The sequence below is a fragment of the Varroa destructor genome, unplaced genomic scaffold, assembly GCF_002443255.2.
Source record: "Varroa destructor unplaced genomic scaffold, Vdes_3.0 BEIS01000001.1, whole genome shotgun sequence".
NCBI classification, from domain to species: Eukaryota; Metazoa; Arthropoda; class Arachnida; order Mesostigmata; family Varroidae; genus Varroa; species Varroa destructor.
Genome location: NW_019211454.1, coordinates 22669241 through 22688282, shown reverse-complemented (window position 1 = coordinate 22688282; position 19042 = coordinate 22669241). Strand labels below are relative to the sequence as shown.

At 37.5% G+C, this 19042-nt stretch overlaps 2 protein-coding genes across 11 annotated transcripts; one reads left to right on the top strand and one right to left on the bottom strand.

The window, feature by feature from the left end:
* Nucleotides 1–86: 86 nt before the first annotated feature.
* On the top strand, nt 87–17664 carry LOC111255346 (uncharacterized). Of its 9 annotated transcripts, XM_086977338.1 has the most exons (8): nt 87–255; nt 550–659; nt 12572–12758; nt 13140–13352; nt 13964–14170; nt 16224–16414; nt 16928–17066; nt 17224–17664. In XM_086977338.1, exons 3-8 carry the CDS (start codon nt 12653–12655, stop codon nt 17316–17318), a joined length of 951 nt encoding a protein of 316 aa, XP_086833464.1. In that variant the 5' UTR covers nt 87–255; nt 550–659; nt 12572–12652; the 3' UTR covers nt 17319–17664. The 9 variants fall into 9 exon arrangements, with proteins under 9 accessions (XP_086833464.1, XP_022672967.1, XP_022672966.1 ...); XM_022817232.2 differs by lacking the exons at nt 87–255; nt 550–659 and adding an exon at nt 11416–11433; XM_022817231.2 differs by lacking the exons at nt 87–255; nt 550–659 and adding an exon at nt 11556–11701.
* Nucleotides 2567–11303, bottom strand: LOC111255345 (general transcription factor IIF subunit 1-like). 2 transcript variants are annotated; one of them, XM_022817223.2, is made up of 12 exons: nt 10976–11303; nt 9864–9973; nt 9383–9473; nt 8972–9111; nt 8267–8428; nt 7553–7693; nt 7249–7396; nt 5666–5767; nt 5184–5395; nt 4487–4686; nt 3450–3644; nt 2567–3166 (listed from the first exon to the last, which is right to left on the bottom strand). In XM_022817223.2, exons 1-12 carry the CDS (start codon nt 11118–11120, stop codon nt 2995–2997), a joined length of 1818 nt encoding a protein of 605 aa, XP_022672958.1. In that variant the 5' UTR covers nt 11121–11303; the 3' UTR covers nt 2567–2994. The 2 variants fall into 2 exon arrangements, with proteins under 2 accessions (XP_022672958.1, XP_022672957.1); XM_022817222.2 differs by having other exon boundaries at nt 5184–5398; nt 10976–11302.
* Nucleotides 17665–19042: the final 1378 nt, after the last annotated feature.

The following is a 19042-nucleotide window of genomic DNA, read 5'->3' as shown; positions in this document are numbered from 1 at the left end:
GACAATTTGAAAAAAAAACACTTTCACATGCAGAATCCTCAGTTGATAGTCTCTAGCTTCAAACTGTTTCGTTCTTTGCGAATGGTTGTTGATCGAAAACTGTAAAATTCAAACGCTGTGTTCGCTGTACTGCACTTGACAACTGCATTGCATTGATGAATTGAAAAAATATACATAGCGGACTGAAATGTAGCAAAAGGGGAAAACAGATTTGCATTACCATATGATATACAAGGACAAACTCAACCAGCTTAGGTAAATAAAACTAAACTTTTGTTTTTATTAATTTAATTGACTGATATTTCCAAGCTCATCTAGGAATGTTAATACTGATTATGAATGTCCCCATAAATCCTTAGAAAGCCCACAGCCTATCTTTGTGAATAATGGCACTATGCAGTAGTAATTTTTCTTCAATAATGGATTATTTTCTTTATCAACGTATATCTTACTAGAAACCTTGCTGGATATACATGTTTTTAAATATAGCGAGAAAACTTTTCAAACTCAATTCTTAATCAGTAATTTATGACGGTGTTTTTATTCAAGGAGAAACAGCCGGTTTACACGACCGTTAGGATGTGCAACAAATGCTTTCATAGACAAAAAGTATCAAGATAGGCAGCAGCAGCAACAATTAATATTAAGTAAAGCTTGAGGTAAGTTGTAGATGTTGAATAAATGAATTTGGAAAGCATGCATCTAGTGAAAAGTATCCCAGGATTAAATTTGCCTGAATTATCTTAATATACAGGTGTAATTTATTCAGAAGTTTCTAAATCCCGAACTAAATGTTCAAAGTTATAAAAATCTTGGCAATGCAAAGAAAAGAATAAAGGGATACTAATTTAGTGCTATAACACTAACATTTATGTTAGTACCCTATCCTGGCGCGTTTTCATCAGTGTAATTCTCTAGTAAGTAAGAGCTAGCCGCGAAAACTTCATCAACTGTGTTCTTCAACTGCGAAGCTGAATGAAAATACCCGAAAATAATACATCGCAAGAAAAGAAAAACACATCGAAGGCCTTCGCTAAATTTTTCTCATAATTAATATCCTGGTTATACAAAATCGGACATTCACAACTTGTTTTGCTTAGTTTAGTATCATGGCAATTTTAATTGAATTTTTTTCAAGCAAGAAATTTAATTGAATACATAATACACCCTACATAATCAACACACACAGAGACAATAACCGGTCTGTATATGCCTTGTTCGCTTCAGCGTATTATGAGTAGTTTATTTACTGCATATGCGTCATGAAATCGGTTATTGTATCTCTGAGAGATCATGATGATTATTAATTACCATAATCTAACAGTGATTCGGTAAGGAGAACCCACTGAAGGATATTGAAGGATGAGTTCAGTCGGTTCGACTTAGTACGCCTTTAAATTTTTTATATTTACCTCATTCATACAAAAGCTGTCTGTTCTACCATAAGAAGACAATTTATCTGAATTAATTGTACAATTATATACACTCTGCGATGACAATTTCTTCACTCATTTCTTTTACGTACACACGCTACTATGCTGTATACTTAGCTCAGTGAGATCCGGGGGAAGAGTTTGATCGAAACTTCAACAAATAGTTAGGCCTTCTTATGAAAAGGCCGTCCGATCTATTAATCGTCACTGCCTTTTCAAGTGTGATACATTAATTCAAATCTTACATTTAATCTCTTAAGGACATTAATTAATGTCCTGTAAGATTTGAGAAACTTCTCGCTATATTTAAATATTATATAGTAATTATTTAGGAGACTAGTACGAATTAAATTATTCTATGAGCTCAAAAGATATTTTTCAGAATTCTTCCAAATTGATAACGTGATACATGACGGGGTGTCGAGACTTCCCTATTTAATATTCGATCGGCCGCTATCTTAAACACAATACTATCGTTTTGACACGATCAAACACAAATGATCACTCTGGCATTCGCTTTCGAGCGTTCCTTTCACTGTGAGTTTCAGTTGAAAACATAAGCTAACGTTTAAAATGTTTCTTCAAGTAAAATTATTTTCTTAAATTATTTACACTAGATATTAGGGTTCTTAGGACTGTAATCTTTTCCAGCGCGTCACCCCAATGACAGAGCCTCCTGCACTTAGATATTTCTGCGCACTCGCATCTCACCCATCTTGAACCGAAGTAGTAAAGTGTATTCAGTAGCAAACATTAATGATGACATATTGGCAAGTGCCTTTAAAGGATACTAAGAAAAAATAGAACAATTTTACTTGTGGGCGATTTAATGCGAATAAGTGCGTCGAATGCTATGTCTTTGTGTCATCCGCGATACCGCAGCGGCAACAAAGAAAGGAAATTAAAGTATCAGTTTTTCTTTTTTATAAAGCTATAAAATTTAGTTCGCAAGGCAAAGTGTCGTGAGTCAGAAATTAGTTAATATTATAAGATAATATATGTGGATGTGAGTTACTAGCTAATATAGCGTACATTAAACAGGATTTTGTCGAAATGATTACAAAATAGACAACCTTTTTTCGATTAATTTCATAATCATCCCAATTTCAGCGAAAAGAAAACATAGTTCAACAGACGTTCTGACACGCATTTTTACACAGCTTTATTTGTTCCAGAACAAATAGCGCTTACGTGTATATTTTTATTATCTATTGTCTGGAAAGAGATTTTTTTGGTATATACGTCTGGTTTAGACGTGACAGTCCGTACCTGCGGAATCGACCATGGCAGGTTCCAAATACATTGTACCACAGGCTGTCTTGCAGTCCATACCAACAAATAATAGAAATGTTTTTATCGATTTAATTTTTATGTAATAGTCCACGAAGCTCTGGTTTGATCCAACGAAGCAACATTGATTGATGATGTTGTGGAATAATGACGTAAATGCATAAAAAAATCAAGTACCGAAAACTATACGTCTAGGGCTCAAGAAGTGGCAATAGCATCCAAATAAAGACAGAAATTAATACGGGTGGAAAATGATGGCTTGCTCATTAACTTATTGCCTGATGGATAGGTAAAGTTTGTCTTTGATTTTCTGCTTCTCCGGATTCAAGCGCTTAAGAATTTGGGCAATTAGGTTGACCAACTGATCTGAGGTGAGGCCAGTTTTCTTTGATTTGAACTTCTGCAGAAGCTCCGTTGTGGTCATCGGCTTTCGCATGAGATACCTTTAATTAAAACAGACCATACAGATCATGTTAAAATGCTCGGCAGTATAGTTTCTAGTATCAGCTTCTCGTTGCAAGTATAGCTTATAGTTCCATTTTGTTTAGGTAGTTCTTTTTACAATCAGTACTCCATGACTGCAGGAATCAGTTGATCATAAAAAAAGAAAAAGTGTTGAACTTCATCATTGTTTAGATCAACTAATCAGGCTGTAATGGAAATCACCTGACCTGGCATTACGATACTGTTGATAATAGTGAATGCATTGTTCTGTGCAATATATACCTTCGCACGGCCTCTTCGTTAATTCCTTCGACCTGCGCCAGCGGAGTGTTGTCAACCCCTCCACGAGACCCTGAGGGGCCTACAGTAGCAACCGTTGAACTGTTGTTGCTGCTGCTACTGCTGCCACCGTTATTAAGGTTGATTCCGAGGTTCAGTTCGATTTTTGGCTTCTTCGTTGCTTGCTCCAAGCCGGCACTAAAAGAGAATTTACAGATAACAACATGCATAAAACAACAAGTTAAGGATCAGGTGTGCGGATATGAGATAGCCAAGGGTTTTTAGTACATGTCAAGGTATCCGAATTATTTGTTTTTAATATTTAATTTTTACACTGGGTCATCTTTATAGAAGCTGCAGTTGAATAATATTGAAGCTTCTCGTACAATGATATCGTTCACTACAGCGATTTCACTGAAAGTAGTCGAATATTAGTAAAGAATATACCCCGTCAAAGCCATTTATTGAATCAAAAAAGAGCCGGATCTAAAGGCTAGTTTCGAACTGTTTTCCCCTCGCATAATATGTGATATTTCATTGTTAAAATTATAAGGCTTGGTAGCATTTGATTCTACTAGATGAACCTGTCCTTGTCGCAAATTTTATGAGATTATAAACGCTTACTATGAAGTAAGTAGAGATGATTTTTCATGAAAAGCCTTAAGTACCATGACCAGTACTGCGTTAGCACTGCATCAGAATAATACAATGTATCTGTCCCAAAATATGAACTCAAGACATATGTCTCAGGATTTGGTAGGCATCAACATTGGACTGAAGAGAGGGTTAGATCATTTATTAGCGGTACTTTTCTGCCAAATGGTATATTAGTAAGCAGAGACGTTGCAGTTGCAATATCACAAGAACATCCACGAAACCGACGTTTCCGTATTACATTCCAATGGAGGTTAATAATCAGTTCTTATACTCTGTTTGAAATAGATGCAAATTGCGTGTTTGCATGAGGTAAACTCGTAACCAGTCTACTAATAGCACGTGATCAATTTTAAGGCAGAAAGCCTCAAAAACAAGGAACATACCTTGGTAAATGTGACTGCTGAGTCCCATGCTGCGACGGTCCTTGCGTAGATGTACCCTGTCCTTCCTTTGTAGGTGTTTCTTCTTTCTTGCGCTTGATAGATCCCCCGGGAGCTTTCACTTTTTTCAAAATCCCGTTTGTTCCGTTAATGACATCTTTAGTAGGCGTTCCTGAACGCGAGCCTCCGTCTTTGCGTTTTCCCTGTAATAATGCATTGAAAATAAGACTAGATAACGTTTTCCCTACGTCATTATTCAGTGACGAACGCAAGTTGCGCGGACCAATTTTCCTGGTGCCCTGGTAAGAGGAAATACCTCACGTGACTCACCTATTTGTGAGTCTAGTCTTGACATTTTTGTAGTTGTAGATGCAACGATTTCATGCTCTGATATGAAAATCCAGATGCAATACGGCTCAAAGAATGGGCCTGCTTAAACCACTATGTGATTTAGGCTAATGCTCATGTGTAAATCTAAGGCATGTCTACTGAGAAAAGCATCTGATCCCATATATATACGTATGAGTTGTGTAATGCGATCGATGTTTAGCTGGCAAGTTCAGGCTCAAGGTACCCGCGTTTCGTTCTTTGTCAAGTTGATCGCCCTTCGCCTTAATTACATTCTCATATGCTCCAATGAACCCCGACCGTGGCAGTCTATAAAGCAGAAAGTAAACAATTTAAATGTTTTATTCCTAACCTGCATAAAAACAGCGCTGCTTCCTAGTAACCGTGAGTCGTCAAGATCCGAATCGGAATTTTCTGACGAGCTTTCGTCCGAACTTTTACCACCTCCAGCCGAATTTTTATTGGCTCCACGGTCACTACCACCCTTGCCTCCGGAATCTTTGTCCCCGCCTGAACTTTTTTTGCCATCTTTTCCTTTTCCATCACCAGTCTTGTCACCGTCTTCTTCTATGTGCACGAAATAACAACCGCAAAGAAATTGAAAAGTTTATTTATGTCATTCAGAAACTATAGTGTGTCTACGCATCAATACTATCAATATTTACAATATTACTATTTCTTTAAATGCTAAATTTTTCATTCATAAAGTTACATGAAGCATAACAGTATTTTACATTTACAGATGTATAGGAAACATTCATTTTTGTTATTCTGCGGCGTCAACTGTTACCATGAATGGCACAGCATGTCTTTTATCTCTGTCCCCTTACGAACCATTTTTATTTTCGTCGTCTTCGTCCTTTTTGTTCTCATCATCTTCATCGTCGTCTTCATCAGAGAGTACTAACTGTCGAAGAGCATCTTCGTCTTCCACTCCTTAAAATACATAGTACACACAAATGAAAATGACAAAAAATTGAAAGTAAATGTTCCCTAAGGTTCGATTGAAATATATATTCGCACAGCTTTAGCTAGTGCTTTTAGTAGTCCAAATTGCCAATGGGAAAAATTCGGTCGGGAGTTCAATAACTTTCACCTAACAAAACACGCAATATTTCACTCAATTTCTTGCCACAAATCAATTTATCATATATTTTTAATGACCTTTTTTTATTTGTGAATCAATTTATGAATTCATTCCCGCCAGAAATGGTTATGTCTAGTATTGAAGGATTCTTCCAGTTAGGTTTTGATGCTCTTTTCACTGTCAGAGATACAGTTCCAGTTTCGACCATTAGTGATTGAAAAGTGTGGTGATCCGTAACTGCGAGGTTGTACAAATTTTATGGGTGGAGAAAATCCCGTACTCGAACCCGTACACGCGCCTTTGACAATCCCTGCCATGTGCGAATTCGCGTGCCAATGGAAACGATCATTTTGCTTCATACATTGGGTCTTTTCTATGGGGTAGCCTTGTTCACCCAACTGAACCAAATGCAGATGTTTGTTAACGATCTTGTTCATCCCAAATATTTCCCAGATTTTTAGATCCTTTCAGTTGCACCGAACGCAAATCACTGTCTTCTTGGCAAGGAGCTCAGACATAACTCTGGATTGAAAGCATCTGAACTATGTTCTCTATTTTCTGTTTTATGCCAATAAGGAGATACCACATTTCGTCACAGATGATGATGATGATTGTGGGTAGAACCTTGTCGTCGTGGCTGTTATATGGTGATAGGGAGATGTTGAGAGACAAGAAAGAGCCGTATTTCTTCGTGGCGTTCACTTGGTCTATGGAGTATCCAGACTCCTAATTTTTGAGTAAACCCCATAGGCTGAGAATGCTTGTCGATAGTCACATGACTACGGTTTATTTTTTCGCCTAACTAATTGACGAAATGTTCGCCGACCGTCTTCCTTTAAAAGTGCCTTCAATCGATCCTCATAGACCTCAGACGGCCAATCTAAGTGGTACGCTTATTTCAGTTCCGAGAAGCAATTTTTGAGGTGTCGTCTTAGTTATGGGGCCGTAGTTGTACATGGCATAAATCTGTCGTGCCACTACGACAACTCTTTGACCTCAGGGAAAGGTTAAATAAAGTAGGCGCCGGAACAGTACTTGTATATTCACCCAGAGCCTCCATCTTGGAATCTATGATTCGACATAAACTTCCGTTTATGCCACAGTGAAATTAAAGCGGAGTCACAAAGGGCAGAAAGCGTTTTCGACCATATATATAGAAGTAAATCAGCAGTGAATAGATTAAATGGAAAAGAGACATTGAAAATAAATATAAGGAGCCCTTATGTTCCAGCCTGGTAATTAATTAAACGCCCGAATTAAACGACAGCAGTGTGGCATGAATAAAATGTATACACGAGTTCCTGTAAGTTCCTGCTGAAGGTTTTTTCACCTTTCAGTTGTTTGTTGACTTTCTCATCTTCGGGTTCATCTCCGGATGACTCACTTCCCGAAGTCATGTAGCTCACTTCTCTACCGTCGAAATCTCCTTCATCGGACTCTTCCTGAGCGGACGAATCGCTTTCTTGAGATTTTTTGTCCTGAAAAAAGAAATTGAGGCGTAAGCACAACACTAATATAACAAGAACTGTTCCTTATATAATGAAAGGAGATTTGAGTCCATTGTAAAGCGCTAATTTCGAAAACTTCATAACATCTCCTGTATAATCACGACCATACAATATTTGGTTACATACCTTCTTTTTCTGGTCTTTTCGTTTTTTCTTTTTTTTAGCAGCTTCTTCTTCTGCATTGTCGCCACCGGACTCAGCGCCGGAGAAGTCAGAGTCACCATGCCAGTCGTCCATGTCCGTCAGTTTGAGGCTCTCGCGACTCTTCTGTAAAAAGTTATTTTTATAATACGCTACAAAACCGATTAATATAGCAGTAACTTACATCTCAGTCATTGTCATACCTTTATGCGCAGTCAGATACAGAACCGTCAAATTCTCCTCGTATGAACGATCTACAACATGTTTATATGTATACCCTTATTTCGTAGTATTGTGTCGATAATAAAAAAACCATGCGCACAGATATTTCGCCGACACGTTCTTTTAAAAGAATTGGTGAAACGTGTGAGTAATAATTATATCATTGTAACTTCTGACTTCTGAACTCTCACCGCGAGAATCCTTACTATAACCTAGTAGTATGTAATTTTCACATAGCAGGCATTTAGAGAATGTTTCTACCTAGGCAGAAGATCATGAAATTACATCGGAGTTCTACTTTCTATCTGCTCGAGTGATATAAATGATCGCGATCATTCACGGATCAAACCAAGATGTGAGAAATACGTAGTTTTGTATTTATGTGTAACCACAATGCCTGAGTAATGTCACTAAGAAACCCAGAAAAATGTTACTTAATTCTACAATCAAATGAAGAGTCATCTTCACGATGGTTACCTTGGAAGAAGATCCTGGTTCCTTGGTAGAGGCCCCGTCCTTATCTTCCTCGAAGGTTGTTCCTTGCGCTTCAGCCAATCGCTTTTTGACCATGATAGCGAAATGGTTGATGATTTTGTCTCTCTGGCTATACGCGTCCTCGGCCTCTTCGGCAGTCAAAGCCTATACACGAAATAACAGAATCAGGACAAATTGGTTTACTCAGGATACGGTAATGACTAGCGCTTTCACATACAATTTTGTACAGTAGTTTTGGACCAAGATAACAGGGTATCAAAATAACTAATTTATGTATTGGTCTATTTTGCCTTTGTGGTAAGCTTGTGGCCAAGCTGAAGTTAAGATACAGTACAGTCTGGTTTCCCTTGTAGCAAGAAGAACCTCTTTTCAATATTAATTTTTAACCAACCCTTAAATGAGCTAGAACTAATCGATCTCGACAAAGATGGCTATGTAAAATGGCTACTATTATATGTATATGTGATATGTAAAAATATCCCACTAATTGCAGCCAGTTGTATTTAATATCAACCAGTTACTGGTTACTACCAAAATGTAATCTTCTCACAGGTCCCTCATTATATCTCAAGCGACGGAACCGCTTAAAATGTTGCAAAACTTGGATGCAAATAGACCAAATATTTTCTAGAATATTTTTATACTAAAAATCTATTACATTTTGTTACATCAAAGAGAATATTTTACCTTGTATCGCTGTATAGGAGTGAAATTGTACCATTCATCTACTGGGTATGCTTCGAAAACGCCATCGGGTGCTTTAGAAAAGACGTAGTACGACGCGTTTTCCATTACTCCACCTTCACGGATCCCTTTAAATTTCTTCCCTAAACGTAGGAATTAATGACCAACTCTTAATGAATTTCTTCTTGCACTACAGTGATTTATATGAAAACCATAATTTTGAAAATAATTCAATTTTCGCCGCCTAATGAACGATTGATCTACCTCCTTAGTTCGCAATTTCGATAAATAGCATCATTGAACCAAAACTGACCATTTACATTCCTTCTAAAAGCCTGCATGTCATTTACAAATGATAATTTTTGCAATGTGGTATCTGGGATGTGTAGTGATACCCGAATCTTCATTTATTACCTTGCTTTCCGCCAACCCGAAGGTGCCATGGCTGGTCATCTGGATTGTATTTTTTGCGAACTATTCCGAATTTCTTGCGCCTAGCTTCATCCTATAACGTGACAAGCAGACACGTGCAACACATAAAGGATAGCTCTAATTATGTTTCGACCCTTAAGAAACACCAACTTAAACAAAAAACTGCAACATAATGCGTATTTGTATTACATATGATGTTGCGAAAACACTTCCTTCACAATAATTTTTTACGCGGATGTTTAAAAACACGAGTTAAAGTCTAAACGCCATTTTAAAGCACGACTAACTACGACGTCCTGATTAAAGGTAATGAAAGGATTAGGAGCTTGATTATTTTATAGTTAGTCAAGTTTAAGTGAAGTCTGCTTTGTATTTGAGTATGGAAATCGACACTATGTTCTAAACAACTGATATATAAAAAATGTGTGAGATAAGTTTTGTGTTGGCGGAGCTATTTCCTTACTTTTAGTTCACGCCCATATTCAGAGCCTGCTCCATATTTGGGGAGTTCATCCGACTCCGTGCGATATTCTTTAAGATTGTTTTCGCGCTCCATGCGGACTTGGCTCCATTCTGCAACAGAAAAATCGATAGATTTACTCCTATCGTATACGATGAATGGGGAAGTAGGCTGCAAATATCCTATTGGTTGCATTAGGCTGTATTATTATTTGCTATGATACAAACCTTGAAACAAGCCCTCAGTGGCTTTACAAATGCTAAAAGCTAAGAAACAATGTATGGATAAAGCAGCAGACTCCACATGAAATAACATAGGCTGTATCATATATTTATTGTTCGGATCTGCAAATGTAGAATAATATATGAGAATTTTGTTATATTTGCTTGGCAACATACAATGTTATGCACATAGAAAAAACTCTTCAATTCATGCAAAACAGACGGGCGTCGTCTAAGTGGTAAATCAAGGTTCTTTTAAAAAAGTTTCAAATCTTCTTTTTCAGAAACTTGACTGTATACAGTTGCATATTATACAAAAACCCACACATGAGGATATGGCGTGACCAAAAAAAACATTTAAAATTATGAAAGAATTCGATCACAGATTTCTTTATTGACTCCTTATTGAATACAGCATCTGTTTCATGACACTTCTAGTATTTAAATGTTTACTCCAAAAATTTCAATATAGATAACAAATTATTGTTACTTTAAATATTTGCAATGTATTTCCGTCTGGCTGCGATACGAAGGATAAATTGCAATGTTAAAACTGAAAGGAACGTACTTGTATGGATGCGCCTTAAGCCAGTAAATTAAAAACACTTCTTTTTTAATGTAATGTTCCAAGGAATGTTGTCGACTGGATATCTGATTGTTGATAAGAAAAATTACTCGAACGATTTCCTTTTTAATGATTAACAAATACTGCCCATTGGTAAGAACACTTTCTAGACAAACGCTTGCTAATTTTTTGCCGACCTAGTAACCAAGCCTGAGGTAAGACAGACTCAAGGTGGCATAATATGATCTTGCTACTGAAGCTTTTAGAACCGCATTGTATTAATTTTAAGACACAGAGAAGTTACTACCCCACCATGCGAAGCCTCTTACCCAATGGGGTTTGGTTCCGACTCTGCATGAAGCGCATAACATGATGTCTCCGTTTGGTGGCTTTCGGAATTCTAACTATGAACTCCTGGGAGCTCACTACTGCGGGTTTTGGCGGACCATTAAGTGGGCCTACCGGGCGAGACATTTCACACAATATTCTTTCTATTTTTCTGATAACCACCCCAAATTTTTCAGCGAACCGAACAACACGTAAGGTAAAACATGTCACGAAAAGTGTTTCCTATATTTAGGAAACTATCCGATTTTCGAACGCAGTGATAAGCCGCCACTGTAGCTTCTGTCTGATAGAAGATTCCCACTCAATGATGCCGTTGCTCGTAGCACACAGGAAAGGATCTGAACATAATGTTTTGAAAGTGCGGCGTCTGTTACACTTCCGGTGGTTTAGCCGTAGCAGACGGGTCGATTCCACATCTTCAATTAAACTCTCATCAATGGTATGCATCTAGTACCTTAACAGTAGATACCTTAATAGGTACAACGACTTTGTGTCATGCTTGTGGGCTGATAAATCTACTTGACCCCATAGCTGTTGCGTAGGTTGGAGAGTGATCCACTGGAAACGCAGCCGCATCAAACCGAAGTAAACAATAATTTTTATTTACATTTCGGTTATGTTCCAAGGATTGTTGTCGATTGGATATCTCAGTGTCAGTTGGAAAAAAGAACAGTGAAACAATGGAATGAGCAGCCAGTGATGCCTGAGTGTGTATACCATGTACTTATGGGTGTATTCAAGATTGTAAGCGTGTAGCTAAATCAGTGTCCGTGTATGTAATGTAAAGACTGACCGCATAAATCGAATGAAGCTTCTGCAATATCAATATTTTACTTTTTTGACAATACCTATTGAAATAATTTATGCATGGTAGCCTGCTTTACAGATAATTATTGATAATTATCTGCAAGGCAGGACTCAGAAAAACGTTAACTGCTGTATTTGCTTGATGTATCAAACCTTTAGAAACGGATGCACTGTGATAAATTTGCCTACCACCATTTGTGTCTTATTATACTTTGCATCTGTTTAGAATCATGACAGCTAATTTTTATAATTTGTGTATTCGCATGTATAAGAGGTCCATACTAGACCACTTTTTGGTAGTCAATCCGTACAAATTAATTGTTGACTACATGCAAGTTATTCTATGTCACTGCAAAATTAAAATTCTCCGTTTTGTCTATCAATAGAACATCGCTTTGCTTTCCAAATCTTAAAATTTTACCTGCACCCTAAAGCCCATTTGACGACGCTTAACCATATACGTGATTATTTTGGTCTTATACAGTATTTACAGAGAAAAAAGATAGTCTTATTGCAATTCAGCCAGTGTAACTGGGCAAATATTCAAGTTGAAAGGTATTCGAAGAGTAAAAATAATAACTTGCACTCACACATTGTGCTACTGATAACATGAAGGCTCACAATGTGTTATTTACTAAAAAAAAAGCAATTTAACAGTGGGCTGTGCTGATAAGAAGATTCTCTTAATAAAAAACGCGCTTAAAAACCTATTACATAGTGTTTTCGCACAAAATAGACCTAATTGGTGATTCTAAAGATCCGTTTTACAGATCAGTTGACAGTGGTATGTGATTTTGAATAACCACTAGAAGCAAGAAGCAGTGGTAGTATTTAAATAAACATACAACATCATGTCGGGCCTCGCTTCATTGACGGCACAGTACACGGACTCGGAGGGCGAAGATGATAGCCGCACACAACAGTCAGCGCTAAGTAGGGAAATGGACCGAGTGCTTAGTAAGTAACCTCTTTAAGCGGTTTTACATGATTTGCCACATCAAACTACTGTTACAATCATGCGTCAGGTAAAGCTGCAAATTGCGTTAATTGATTTTCAGTTGGAACGATTATATTAAAAACCTACTTATCTTTCGTCATTATTTCATGATAATTATAGAGAAAAATTGGGTACATTTGTTAGGTTTCGAGTTTACTATCATCTGTTAACAAACGAGCTATTGTTTATCCGAGCATAACAGCTTATATTTGCGATTCATTTACATTATAAATAAAGGGAACCTATGAACGCAATGTTAGACCAGCAACCTTGTATGACGACCTTGAATTAAACTGAAGCAGGAACTTTAAAACTGCTTTTCTATTTTTAATTGATTGTAGGTGCCCCTCCGGTTGCTCAGTTGCGAGTACGTGATGTTCACAATCGCGTAGAGATTACACCAAATGGATCAACAGGTCCACTGGTTGCGTACGATGCACCTGATTCAGATGGCGAAAGAGATGACGATGACGATGATGAAGTTGGGGCACGTAGAGGAGGCGAAGATGGAAATTGCGGCGATGAACCTATTGATATGGATATCGACAGTCAAAGTAAGTAAAGCACAGCAATCTCTAAGAAATCGTTGGCAGTCAGTAGCAGCCTAGGGCAAAATTTCTAACATCAACGCTACTGACGGTGTTATAGAATTTATTTTTATTTAAATATACTATAACTTGTTTTTTGCTAGTAAGAATACAGGATTATAGGAGTCTCCTCAACACAGCATGGGCAAAAGCACATTGTAGAATTTTAATATTCTGAAGTTTCAGTTTTTAGAAAAATGCTCCTCAGCTTTGCCCTTGCTTCTTTTATTTCTATTTTGAGAAAAACTCATTTCGGTTCATTTTACAGCCAAGGAGCGCGTAAGCATTGCTACAAACGATCCATCAGAATTAAGATGTTGACGCTTCTGTCAGAATAACACTATGTACCTAGGGATGAATAAATACAATTATATATATATACGGCTTAGTTAAAAGGGATATAAAAAAAAAAGTTTATATGTCCTTTTCAGACGACATATTTATCATATCGTGTACATCTTCACTAAAGTTTTATTGTATAGTGAAACGAGTCGGCTCTGTTGTACCGTTTCAAGACATGACCGTACACAGAAGTAAGCACTGCTTGTTTGTCCTGGTGCTTGTACATCATATTGCAGGCAGTAGCCAGGCATCTACGGGATTCGAAATAAATTCAGCACCTATTAGTCGGCCACGCTCCCCACGTTCTTTTCATCGACATCTCTGCGAGCAAAATTTGTCTGAGTCTATCATCTTGCCCTCTGAACCTCCAGGGAAATGTAGCGCACATTTACAATCTCTTATTTCTGACTTCATGGATAAAGCCCGACGTGGAGCAAACCTAGGTCAGTATAAAACTTCCTACTTGAACATGCCATGTTTATTGTTTTTATCTTAATAGTCCTTACTAAAGTTATTATAACCAAATGGTTAGTTATTTGTTTGCATCATTTTTTCTAACAGATTTTGGTCGTACAGATCTATTTTTTACAGCAACCAGCATGACAGCTAGGACCAACTTTGTCTTGACTAGACGATAGATCTCTTATACATATATAGAGGAGGCGGCATCTAAATTGGGGCCTTTCTTATGCTTTATGTATCCTTATGTATCCAAATAAAAGCATATTTCAACGAAACTTTTCACATGTGTCAGAAGCCTGATTTTTGCCGGTTATGTTTATTCAATATGACTGCCATTCACCGCTTCCAGTCTTGAACCGCTCACAGGCTCGCTTCCCTTTGTAAATGTGCAGATGTCTTTTTAATAGCACGAGTGAGTGAATTAACTTGCATGCTTGTTCAATAGCGCTCCGTCCATAACAATCCAACAGATTGAAACCCGGGCTGTTCGGCAGTCGATATATTCGTACAAGCCCGTGTTCGTACTTTCAAGTAACCGACTCTGTACTAATTCACATGTATGAACTGGTACAGCATCACCATCTTGTTAAAAAATTTATATTTTTCATTAGATGCTTCAGCTGTCCATAGCAGCGCAATTTTTAAAGCATGAAGATAAACATCTTTAGGGATACATTCGCTTTCTTGTAAGAAGTATGGTGGCATTTCCTTTACTGGACACTACACTCAGAATATGAACTTCGGCTAATTTACTCACTATAGACACATCGCCTGCATAAGCAAGTTATGCAAGATAGTCTCTGGCGTTCATTTTGAATCAAGTATGAATATTTTCTCATCAGAGAAGAACTGAAAAAGACCTACTGATATATTCTTGATCTAGTCTCAAACAATATCAGTCAAATTTCTTAGTTTTATTGTGCTCGGAAAGCATGTCAGGCTTTTTTGACGTGGGAGGTACACCTGTAGTCCTCATGAACAATCAGGGACGTCGGACGTTCACATCAAATTTTGTCATTAACGTCTTGATCAAAATATAGAAAATAACGAATATTACAAATGCATTTTGGGATGGCAACGATCTACCGCGAATCCATAGCGCTGTTTTTGTTGTGGATTTTACATTATGCTGGTTTTATGCAGTCGTATACTTATTTATATATATTTATAGTATTGACTGTCGATGTGGTGCTCAAAAAGTTTATAATTTTAGTAAAACATTATCCAGCTCGCAGAGACTGAATAATTACTAACCTTCGCTCTAATTCCGAAAGCAACCTAATTTTACAATACCGTGTTGATATATATATATACATATATACATTTTGTTCGACGATATTGACGACAGGTATTTATTCAAGCGAATGTCCCAATTCAAGCTATCGCCTTTGAAATATCTTCGGCGGATGCATCACACTGTATTGTTGCTCCTCATTGTAGTTGACACGAATGGTGGCGTGGATTTTACCTTCTCAAAAGCGAACTAGCTTTAGAACATCATCGGTATATATGACAGAATTATCGGGTACATATTCTACCGGTATTGCAGCGTCTACCGCACTCTGCGTGTTGTCTGGTCCTGTGAAGCATATATTTAGAGTGCTATTTCCGTGCTGCTTCTCATTACGGCATTGCTCATAGCGGTTCACACCGCGAACCTGCCCTAAAATAAATCCCTCTATATACTGTGAAGAACTAGGCCATTGGTCAGAGACTGACAATATTCCGATGAGCGGCCGAAGTCTTCATGTCTTAACTGCGTACGAATTAGAAGCTGTTTATTGTGTTTATTTTTCAAGTGATATATACGTTTAGATATATATTCAAATTAAGATTTTTTCCAACTGTAGAATGTGTATCCTACCCGACTTTTTTTGTTTTAATTATTTAAATATGGCTTTGTTTCAGCAGAAAAAAATAGTTCTGAATTTACTCTTTTTTTTCATTTGAATGTATTTCGATCGTCAAACTAACTACGATTTTTTTTTATTTTTTCATGACCTTTGCATTTTCATCCATGTTTGCGGAGTGCAGTTGAAAACATCCAGCGGAAAAAGGCCTTCCGCAATCCTTCAATTTACGAGAAATTGATTCTTCATTGTGATATCGATGAACTTGGTTCGAACTTCCCATCGGAGGTATTCAATCCGCATGGGTTTGCAAAGGAAAGTTACTACGAGGAGCTAAGCAAGAAACAAACTGAGGCAATGAGCAAACTTGAAAAAGTGAGGTTCTGCACACGTTGCTGTACGCAGTTTGCTTAGAAGAGTTTTTGCAGTTTAATTAACCTTATAAATTTATTCGCATAAATAAAGTTTATAGGTAGCACAAACGTCACTTTGAAATTTTAATTCTGACGGTTTATAAAGCTTCGGGCTGGATATGCCCATAAAAAGATCCCCCCGCTTTCGGTAGGTGTGCCTAACTTGGCAACTATACTTCCTTGTTGTTAGAGTTTATTGTTACAACGATCAACCGCGATCTTAGCCTATATTGAGGATAGGAAGGGCAAGAAGTAATTTACTCCCGGCCGAAATCAGACTGAATTTCTTTAGACTACCGGCGGAATGCATTGTATCCGGGCGTTTACTTAGATATTGGGGTAAAAGACATGTTTCATTGTTGATCTACATATAAACTAGATTATACCATCCGTTATATTCGTTATGAAAATAACAGCTCGACAAGAATCGCAATTCTCGATTCAATATTCGACGAAACACTGTCTCCTATTTTAGGAACGTAAGAAGCCAGAAGTCGTAACACTGATGGGCGTGGCACCAGCTCCGAAGAAATCTAAATGGGATCAGACAGGCTCTGGTACGTCCAGCGCCAGTGCACCAAGAACAGCTCCCGGCCTTGTATCTGTTCCCACCGGTGAGTTGGCGGAAATAATGATGATTTCAAAAATTTCATGATGGTTTACAGGATATCATGTGTTCTTCTTGTTACTTATGACTCTAATTTATTTACACCTATAGTATCTTTAATAATATGAGTAAATAACTAGAAATTCGTGTTCTTCACTGTGCAGGTACGAAACCGGTTGTGATCCACGGTATGGGTTCACTGCCAAAACCAAAGAACCCCGTTACGCACGTTGGGACATCGGTGGCCAGCAGAAGATAAAAAAAGGCGTTCCTCGTTTAAAGCACACTCATATATCACCCTAAAGGAAACAAGGCGACTGATTGATGCAACACAAATTCATTCGCAACGGGAAAACGAATAGACACCGAGGGACGAAGATATTATTACAGAATATTATGTAATTTGAACGCGACCGTTCAGATCGTGTTCAGCTATTTTTGTGTTTTCTGTCAACCTATTGGTTTGTAGACTTGAGATTAAATTTTTCGTCGATCACGCCGTGTATTTGCAATTGAATTCGGTAGTTGGGTGTGCTTTGTCAAAGAACCTTGTAAATGTATATTGACAGAAAGGAATGCGCGTAAAATAAAGTGTATTTATCTCATTTGGTGGCTGCCTAATTTTATATTTACATAAACTATACTTATTTGAAGGTGTCTAAATCGATAACCCTTCTACGGTTAAGATGGCTTCTTTGTTTAAAAAAATACGGTAAAATTATGGTCAGGGATTGTTAGATAGTTCTGTAAACGACAAAGCCTGACTCTATTTATCAGGGTGATTTTCATTATAAGTATAAGAAGGTTTGCCATCGTCTTTGCATTTCTCTGTGTTACTATTAACAAATCTGATATCATCTAAAAGCGTAAGCAATGCATTCTTCCTAGCGAGATATTTCTGCATTTTTTATAGCCTTCCCGCACACTAAGTATTTAATGTGCTCCTGTTCTAAGAAGTCAGTGCATAGTAGTATACATTCTCCTGTCTATACACACCAACATAATATAGAATTTACCAGGTAAGGTAGTTTTGCGATAGACCTCTTTTTCATTAAAATTATAGTAAAAGCCATAATGTCAAGACTACCAATGTTTGTTTGGGCAGTGAAGAACGTATTTGCTTGAGGCACAAGTACAAATCCTCTAATCCTCATTCCTTTAATGCATATGAGCTATCGCGAGAAAATAGAGCAAAAATTATTTATTTTCAGTCGTAGGTGCTATGGATAGTTACGTAGATGAGCAAAGTGAGACGCGGTTTGAAATATTTGTATCATGCCATCACTGCCAGTCAGAAAATTCTGGGCATAATTTCAGTGTCCAGGTTTCCAAGGTAGGTAGGACAAACTAAGCCGTTTATGACTAACAGTGAACAAATTGAAAATGCTCTATCAAAGAAGCTAGAGCACACGACTAAATACCATGCAGAAATACGTGACGAACTCTTAGGGCTTTGCCGCAGTAGCTGCGCCTCCGTTTAGGCCCATGAACTTAAGTAGGCCAAAACACTCGTCGAACAAAATAAACTTCTCGTCGAAAGTCAAAGTGGACTTTGGCTTTCAACGAGAAGACGAGAATAAATATAAGCTACTCGAAAAGTTGTAAAAACCATTTCTTGACGACAAACTTACTACTTTTCGGTCTTTCCATCGTAATGCCAAGTTTTGTACATTAGAACAATAGTATCGTCCATAGGATTGAATTTTTCTATCGGGTTAAGCAAAACGTGATACGAATATATAAAAATGTCGCTTACCAAGTTATCACAAAGAATCGTTGTTGTTATCACAAAGTTGCCGACCGTTTTTGTTTCTCCTGCCCTTTTTAAATAACTAAAAATTAGCACACTATCAATTAATTAATAACATCGGCGTTCGTGCTTTATGCGGTGGAACGCTACCGTTGAAAAAACCTTTGTTTTCTGCGAAAACTTATTATCGAAATGAAGAGGCCATTACGATGAGGCTCTGAAAGTGGCATACA

Bases quoted from the DNA above. Each gene is read 5' to 3' on its own strand.
- LOC111255346 (XM_086977338.1), top strand. From the start codon at position 12,653: ATGTCGGGCCTCGCTTCATTGACGGCACAGTACACGGACTCGGAGGGC. The intron at 14,171-16,223 runs GTCAGTATAAAA...TGCGGAGTGCAG, and splicing joins CCGACGTGGAGCAAACCTAG to TTGAAAACATCCAGCGGAAA. The intron at 16,415-16,927 runs GTGAGGTTCTGC...CTCCTATTTTAG, and splicing joins CAATGAGCAAACTTGAAAAA to GAACGTAAGAAGCCAGAAGT.
- LOC111255345 (XM_022817222.2), bottom strand. From the start codon at position 11,120: ATGTCTCGCCCGGTAGGCCCACTTAATGGTCCGCCAAAACCCGCAGTA. The intron at 9,474-9,863 runs GTAAGGAAATAG...GTCACGTTATAG, and splicing joins AATATGGGCGTGAACTAAAA to GATGAAGCTAGGCGCAAGAA. The intron at 5,399-5,665 runs GTTCGTAAGGGG...TCGTGCACATAG, and splicing joins AGACGACGAAAATAAAAATG to AAGAAGACGGTGACAAGACT.